This window comes from Onychostruthus taczanowskii, unplaced genomic scaffold (genome assembly GCF_017590055.1).
Source record: "Onychostruthus taczanowskii isolate IOZ18803 unplaced genomic scaffold, ASM1759005v1 scaffold4, whole genome shotgun sequence".
In the NCBI taxonomy this organism is placed as follows: Eukaryota; Metazoa; Chordata; class Aves; order Passeriformes; family Passeridae; genus Onychostruthus; species Onychostruthus taczanowskii.
In genome coordinates, this window is record NW_024501459.1 from 10,613,989 (window position 1) to 10,622,977 (window position 8,989).

An 8,989-nucleotide genomic window follows, 5' to 3' on the forward strand; every position below is an offset into this window, starting at 1 on the left:
CACATTGGTCACAACAACCCCATGTAATGCTACAGACTTGGAAAAGAGTGGCTGGAAAGTTGTCCAGTGGAAAAAGACTTGGGAGTGTTACTCAACAGCAGGCTGAACATGAGCCAGCAATGTGCCCTGGTGGTCAAGACCACCAACGGCATCCTGGCCTGTGTCAGGAATAGTGTGACCAGCAGGACCAGTGCAGCAATCAATCATCCCCCTGTACCTGGCACTTGTGAGGCCACACCTTAAGTCCTGTGTTCAGTTCTGGGTCCCTCACTACAAGAAAGACTTTGAGGTGCTGGAGTGTGTGCAGAGAAGGGTGGAGCACAGAGCAGCTCACAAGTGTTGTCATGAGCAGCTGAGGGAGGTGGAGTTGTTTAGCCTGGAAAAAAGGAGGCTCAGGAGAGACTTCACTGCTCCCTACAACTGCCTGAAAGGAGGCTGTAGCCATGTGGAGGTCAGCCTTTTCTCCCAGGCAACCAGTGGCATGATGAAAGGATTTGGTCTCAAGCTGTGCCGGGGGGGTTCAGGTTGAACATGAGGAAGAATTTCTTCACTCAAAGGCTTGTCAGGCATTTGAACGGCTGCCTAAGGAGTCAGCAGGTCTTGAAGCATTTGAGAAGGTGGTGTGGCACTTGGTGCTATGGTTTAGTTGGCATGGTAGTGCTCAATCAAATATTGGACTTGAGAGTCTTGGAGATCTCTTTCAACTAATGTTTCTATGATTCTGTCATTCTAGGACTCTGTGAAAGTGAATGATGAAATATATTATAAAAGCCATCACCTTAGAAAGAAAGCAAAACTTTATTTCTTGGAAGCCTTTGTCTGCTTACACATTATGAGAAACTCAGTTCACCCTCATACTGCTTACTTTTTAAAATCTTGCTCTCAACCTAATTCAGGACCAATACCTTTGGTTTTTGTAGCATCTGAAATTTGTCCAGACATGAAAATTCAGTAGGACCAGTGTCCTAAATAGTGCTTCATGTTTATTCTTCTTAACTTTTTCTTCTTAACTTTCCAGCTCATAAATTTATGCCTGTCTAGGAAAGTGTGCACTATGTAGTACTGAATTACCATCTTACACATGGTTTTATTCAATGTGTTCTCTACACTATGTAAAGTTTTACATAATTACAATTAATTCAGAAAATTCAAAACATTCTGCACATTAGCAGGAACTATATATCTTCCACTTGGTTACTTGCACTAATAAATATCACCTCCTCTTGTAATTTAAAAATGGTAAGACCAGTCATGGCCTGCTTTCTGAAATGAATTGGCTTACTGCAGGGAGTAAAGCAATCAGGTTTTGACCATGTCTAAGATGAGTCTAATGTTTTGTCTGTGCAAAATTCAAAACAATAACACAAAAGAATTAATGCAATAGCAAAAACAGCTTCCACCATTCTGTGTTTATTTGACACACACGCATTTGAAAGGATTTAATAAATCCCTGACAAAGACACTTGTATCGGTCTAACCAAAACATTTTTTATTTTGTTTTACAGATTTTGGCCATTGTGTCCATTCTGTTCATCGTCCTGTCCACTATTGCTTTGTCTCTCAACACACTGCCAGAACTTCAAGAAATAGATGAATTTGGGCAGCCAAATGACAACCCTCAGCTAGCACACGTTGAAGCTGTGTGTATTGCTTGGTTTACCATGGAGTATCTTTTACGTTTTCTGTCCTCACCAAATAAGTGGAAGTTCTTCAAAGGCCCATTAAATGTCATTGACTTACTGGCTATCTTGCCATACTATGTCACCATTTTCCTCACAGAGTCCAATAAAAGTGTCCTGCAGTTCCAAAACGTCAGACGTGTGGTACAGATATTTCGAATTATGAGGATCCTAAGGATTCTTAAGCTCGCCAGACATTCAACGGGCCTTCAGTCTTTAGGCTTTACACTCAGGCGGAGTTACAATGAATTGGGCTTGTTGATATTATTTTTAGCCATGGGAATAATGATATTTTCAAGTCTTGTATTCTTTGCTGAAAAGGATGAGGATGCTACAAAATTTACAAGTATTCCTGCGTCATTCTGGTGGGCAACAATCACTATGACTACAGTAGGATATGGTGACATTTATCCTAAGACCTTATTAGGTAAAATAGTTGGAGGACTTTGCTGTATTGCTGGAGTGCTGGTCATAGCCCTGCCCATACCAATTATTGTGAACAATTTCTCAGAGTTTTATAAGGAGCAGAAAAGACAGGAGAAGGCAATTAAGAGGAGAGAAGCACTTGAGCGAGCTAAAAGAAACGGCAGTATTGTCTCCATGAATCTGAAAGATGCCTTTGCTCGCAGTATGGAAATGATAGATGTAGCAGTAGATTCGGGAAAGCTTGGAGAACCACTCAGTCCAAAGGAGACACCTGATAACAGCCACCTATCCCCAAGCCGGTGGAAATGGGCCAGAAGGACAATGTCTGAAACAAGCTCAAACAAATCTTATGAGAACAAATACCAAGAAGTTAGTCAACAAGACTCCCATGAGCAATTAAACAATGCTGCAGCATCCTCCAGCCCACAGCACCTCAGTGCCCAAAAACTGGAGATGCTGTATAATGAAATTACCAAAACCCAGTCTCAGCCTAATCTTAATGCTGGTTACCAAGACCAGTCAGCAAAGCCACCCAGTTATGAAGAAGAAATAGAAATGGAGGAAGTTATAGGTCAGAGAGACCCGTTGCCGACGGGGCCTGCGGACATCGTGATGGACATGAGAAGCACATCCAGTATCGACAGTTTTGCCAGTTGCGCAACTGATTTCACGGAAACAGAGAGGTCTCCACTCTCTCTGTTTCCTGGCTCTCACTTGCAAATGAGATTTCCAGCTGATGCTGTTAACCTGGAAGAAAACCAAAGAGCAAGAAGTTCTCAGTTTATACCATTTGCAAAAGACAGAGGATTTTCTCCAACTGATGTCACCTTTGACTATAATCCAATCAACAGAGCTGTTATCAGTGATGGCAGTGGGTCCCAAACTGTTTCACATGGTCATTTTCATTTTGACACTGCCATGGAAAGCCCCAAAAGCTCCCTGAAAGGTAGCAACCCATTAAAATCTAGATCCCTTAAAGTTAATTTTAAAGACAATAGAGGTGGCGCTCCACAAACTCCACCGAGCACCGCAAGGCCACTGCCAGTGACCACAGGAGCAGACTTCACACAGGCTACCCCTCAGCACATCAGCACCATTCTCCTAGAAGAAAATTCCCCTCAAGGTGAACGGCCTGTACTTGGTGCAGATGCACCTGCACTTTGTCAGGGACCTGCTAAAAAATCATCCCCTCTCTTTCCCAAACAAAAAATTTTCACTTTCCCTTCAAAAGAGAGGAGAAGCTTCACTGAAATAGACACTGGAGAAGAAGAAGAGTTTATGGAGTTACATGGTATGAAACATGAGAAAAAACAGGATATCAAGACAAATTGCTGTGGGGATAGACACAGTGATGGCAACAATTTACCAGGGGAGCCACAGGTCAGCTCTTCACCCAAAAGCATGAGCCACAACTGTACTCAAGACATTTACCATGCTGTGGGTGAGGTAAAGCCAGACACTAACCAAGAAGGTCACAAAATGGAGAACCATTTATTTGCTCCAGAAATTCATTCAAGTCCAGGAGAAACTGGTTATTGTCCTACTCGTGAAACTAGCATGTGACTAGTTACAGAAGCAATAAAAATATCTTTTCTTAAAACACAGTTAGTAATGCCTATGAACTAAAATATGGAAAGCCTCAACAAAAGTGCATAAAATGTTATTTTTGCATGGCATGAAGAGTTGTTTAGTTTAAATACTGTTTAATTAAAAAAAAAAAAGACTGCTTTTGTAACAAACTGAAAAAAACAGGGAAAAAATTACTCAAGAATGGTGAATACAATAAAGAGGGCTTTATTAGGAGCCAGTGGTCTGCAACATCTGACATTTTTGATCCTTTCACTTATGATTGTAGACAGGTTTTGAACTCTTTAAATTTTTTTTTCCCTCAGTTACAATGAATTTTAGAATTTGCACATGAAAGGATGAAATGTCAATGCATGCATTCATAAGGATGTGAAACAAGGTGCTTTGAGCTTGCAAAATGCATATACTTGTAAATAGTTTGGGGTTGGGGGAAAGCTACTGTTAACAAGGATTTATGGAAAAAGCATTTCCTGGGACACAGGTACTTCCTTCACAGCGTGCTGCCTGGAGGTTTTGTACAGACTTATGTTGCAAAATTGCAACTTCTTCTTAAAGCATCTCACGTATCTTGCTTTCTGTTAAAAAGCTCACAAGTATATCTGTTAATTAAGGACTACAGTATTTTAGTTTATCTGTGCTATAAATCATGATTTTTTTTTTTTTTTTTACTTGTAGAACTTCAGTTATTGTATTTGTCAGTTTAATTAATGATCCTGTGAGGAAAAGCAAAGATTTAATGACCAGAAATTGAAGCATTTGATATTTTTATAGAAAATTGCCAACATTTCATAACTGAGAAAAAAAAAGTTCCATTTTAAAATTTAAAAATCATCGTTATTTCTGTGGCAATAAATAGTGCCAAATGGCTATTCAGATATATCCAAAAAATTTCAACCTCATACACTATACCTTGGTATTAAAAAAAAAAATATTTCCCACACTCTTATTTTTCCTCTGATTTAACACTACTTTCTTCTACATGATCTTTGATGTTTTACCTTTTGTTCCCCATGCAGCTCACATATTTCAGTAACGGTAATGTTGTTGAAGCTGTATGTTAAGGTGTAAGGACATAAGAGACAAGGTTTGTAGGGGAAAGTGGTACCTTTTGTTATCATAAATCATATAGCTGGAGAAGAAAAGGCTTCACGTACATGTGATTTGCCTCAGGTCTTCCATACCCCAAAGCTTGTTTGTGTTTTTCAGTTCAATCATTTGGACTGACAGAAGGTATCGCTTGACTCACCAACTTTGCCTCAACCTTCCATAGCTGTTCTGAAATGGAGAACAGGATTTCCACTATACTTAAATAAAGGAAAATGTCATTCCACTGACAACTGCTAAATCATCTTTCATTTCTCTGATTTCTCCAGCTTTGTAAAAGAAAGATGCTGAACCAAAGCCGCCTTCATTACAAAGTACCCATCTAACCACTGTCTTGAAAAAGCCATTTTTTTTAATCCAGAATCCATAGCTTCTTATCCTATAAAATATTTTTTTAAAGTTTCTAGAGTGCTTTAATTCCCTAAATCATAAAAAGTTTATTCAGTTCATGAATTCTGATCATAAGCAAATGTATGCAGTTACACAGACATGCCCTGGAAACTGTTCCCCTTTGTTTTGTTTGGGTTTTTGGAGTTTTTTTGTGGTTTTTTGTTTTGTTTTGTTTTGTTTTGTTTTAGTTTGGTTTTTTCTTTGTTTTTTTTTTTTTTTTCTCTTTTTTTTCTTTTTTTTTTTTTTTTTTTTTTTTTTTTTTTTTTTTTTTTTTTGGTAAGGAAGACTTAAAAGTACTTTAGACCAATCAATGTATGGTTTGGAACAGCAGGCTTCTACTTACCATAGGTTAGTAGGTTAACTTTTACTTGTGTCTTTTTCTGTCACTTGAATATGTAACAATCAGGCACCTAATGCATTTAGTGTAAAGGAACAACCATTTTTGTTACAACACGGCCCTTTGCTTAAATGGCTGGGCCAATGCCACAGACCTCACTCCAGCCTGGCACACAGAAAAGAAAAGAGGCAAGTTTGAAGAGTCCCAAAATATTGATCCTTGTGGCTGGGCCAAACAATGAGCACAGCACAATCACTTAGGTGGGGTTTTTTTTTAAAAAAAAAAAAAGTTTTCTATATTTCTATCAGTTTTCTTATTTCTGTAACACGATAATATTGAGGTGTCTCTTCAGTCATTTGAATACCTGAGAATACAATGTCCTTTTTTTTTTTTCAAGCAATGTCTGGTCATTAATTCTCAAAATAAAAATGATTTTTTTTATCTTTAATTGCAGTTCATTTGAACTTGTTGCTGCATTCAGTTTTATGTATTTATATTGTATTCTGCGTAACACTTTTCAATCATGTTGTATCTCACTGTCCCCAAACTTTCCTCTTTCATATTTTATAGTCATTACTCTTCTACATTCATTTTTTAGTTTCTAGATATTTTCAGTGACTAAAACTAAATGCCAGTCAATTTTTATATGCCTGAAGTGTTGGTTCGTATTTTCTATGTGCAGTTTTATGAAATCACATGGGCCTGTTTGATCTGCCTTTACATCCTAGTGAAATATTGAAGTCCAGATTAAGACCAAATGGGACCTGGTCCCATGCTCTGGATCCACAGAAAATTCCCATTCAAGACAATGATGTTCCGGCAAGACTGAGGTCTGTCATGTTCCTTCTGTGTGCTTTTTCTCCCAGGTGACCCTTACACTTTGGAAAAGCCCCTTAGACCTATGACACTTGATGGAAAGGGAGGAGTCCAGCCATAGGGAACCTATAGCAGGAACAGAGATTTCATTCCTAAAGCTCTCCTGAGCTAAAGTTCATGCAAACCTGATTCCAGCCCATTAAAATCACTAGAAATTTTAAAAAAGTAAAGTCAAGGCCTCAGTTCTTGTGCAAATGAATTTCCCCTGAAAGCAATGGGAGTCTGGTGGGAAAAGGGACTGACTGAAATCTAAATGAGAAGAACAATAGTCTCTCCCTCTTGATGAAAATCAACAGGAACTTTAACTATATAAACCAGATGAAAGACCAGGCCCTTATTTGCTGCTGTATTTTAAATGTTTTCAGAGAAGCACATTTATTTTGAAAGAGATGCAATTCACTTTATTAACAGATGCTTTATTTTTTTGAAATACTGGAAGCAAAATGATTAAGCTTTAGAAGTGCTTTTGGTATAATTTTGTTATCTACTTTTGTCTATGCTGAAAACTATTTCCAGAAGCACAGGTTTAGAAATGTGGTTTTTCCAGTCTTGACTGCATATACAGGATCCACCTCTGAATACCAAACTTGTATAATTCCTGACTAAAATATCTTTTTGAGCAGTTGCAGGACTGGATCTAGCTTTCTATCCAGTACAGCAGGTGTAAGAAAAGTAGGCTGGGATCATTTCATTCATCATGGGTTGATATGCAGCAAATTATGCAAAATTACACAAGTATATTTTTCTGGTTTTCTAAAACTTTGAAGCCATTTCAGACTTATTACCCATTCACCACAGTAAGGGGAGAATGTGTCTGAGTTCTGGAGTCAGTCTCTAATGCCAGCTGTGGAATTTCAAAACAAGGAGTCATAGGAAGAAGTGACTCCTTTGTGCACCTGAAAGGGGTCTGACTCCTCGCATGACTGGAAAATGAAGAATGTTCAGGGAGATAGCTTTGCAATTGATCTATTTTTTATATTTTTTACTAACTGCAGAATCGTGAATCAAAGTTTTAATTCCTTTACAATGATGAAACCAATGAACATATTTAAAAAATATTCACAGAGTAATGAGAAGAGTTTTTGAGTAATAGTCACATTAATCCAAACCTGGGTGGGGGGTAGGGGGGAATAATATATCGCACAAACTGCAAAGGAAGTTCCTACAGGAAAGCTGTTTACAGGGCAAGTATGTAATGCAAAGAATGTAACAAGGTGTAGGAAGTTTTTGCACTACCGAATTTATACAAAATACACTTTTTTTAAATGAAAACACAAAAGGCCTTTTAATGCTACATTGTATAGACTATAGAAGCCTCTGCGCTAATGCAGCAATCTAATGCACTGTGTCCTCACTTCAGAATTGGTCTCAAAATTCAAACATTAGTGATGTTAGAGAGGTGATATCTGATCTAACACTAGAGCAACGGACATGAAGAGCCTTTTAGCACACTATTATGTAACCCAAAATGTGTACAGTTGTATTTTTGCCTATAACATTCATAAATCAAAATTACAGTTGGCTTCCATGAGTCATTTCCTAACAGGTAATACTGGGCAATGTATCTGTATTCCTTGAAAAACAATGAGTTCTTTTAAAAGTAGACCTCTTCCCTTCCATGTTGACTGAGCTTCTGTTTCCTTCAAGGTTTATTTTCAATTTATTTATTAACTGCTTCAACCTCATCTCCAAGCTGCAGTCCGGTAAAAAAGACAGTTGTCTTCTTGAAGGTCTATTGCAGATAGTCAAACTGGTAAAAATGTCCAGGGTTTAACTTATTGGCTTTCTGATTCAAATAATTTTTTAATCACTTGGATAGAAAATATATACTTTGATCATAAAAACATATATTAGAAGCAAAATAATGCAACAAATATGCCTTTTTTTTTTCTAAGTAGCCAGTACAGATCAAGCAAGAAATGCAAACACAACAAAGGGGGAAAGAAGGGCAGAAAACTGTAAGTAAACAAGGCATGTTTTAGTGTACTATATAAAAAGAGATGTAATAATACACATGTAAAAGAATCCTTGTTCACACTAAATGAGGTAAAAATGCCAGTAGCAAAAGATTTAATTCCACTCCTCCATCATAATTTTAACCTAGAACCAACAGGATCAGCAATGCCATTACCCACTCGCCTGCCACATGAATATTTGATCTGTAATCATTTTTCAGAAGACTTTCCTGAAAAATAAGATATCAGTTGTTGGTGTCTTTATTGATCTTTAGATCTCTTCCCATTTCCTTCCCAATATCAATCTTCTCTTCTTCTTGGAAGTGGTCAGAAGGCAGCCCACCCAACAAGATGACAGGTGTCTTGTTTGTCAGGAAAGTGTTTTGGTAGTGTGGTGCAAATGGCCAGATGCTGCGTTTGAACCAAGGAACCAGAACTGAGTGTCACTTCTCCCTGTTTTCTAGTTGTAAAGTGCTCTGAATTCTCCAGTGTCCCCACAGTGTACCCATCCTTCATGCAAGAGCTTCCAGTGTACTTGCAGGAACTTTTTAAAAAGCAGTTGACTGGTAAATGCTATTAAGAGAGCCATCGGTCTAAGTGTGAATATTTGTCTTTTGTCCAACCTGGTTTTATTA

At 38.0% G+C, this 8,989-nt stretch overlaps 1 protein-coding gene across 1 annotated transcript in view; it reads left to right on the forward strand.

The window, feature by feature from the left end:
* Nucleotides 1–3,668, forward strand: part of KCNB2 (potassium voltage-gated channel subfamily B member 2) — a 165,236-nt gene extending 161,568 nt beyond the window's left edge. Inside the window, exon 2 of the mRNA XM_041412861.1 lies at nt 1,506–3,668. Within this exon, the coding sequence (XP_041268795.1) occupies nt 1,506–3,668 (2,163 nt within the window). The remainder of the gene's footprint in view (nt 1–1,505) is intronic.
* The last annotated feature ends 5,321 nt before the right edge of the window (nt 3,669–8,989 follow it).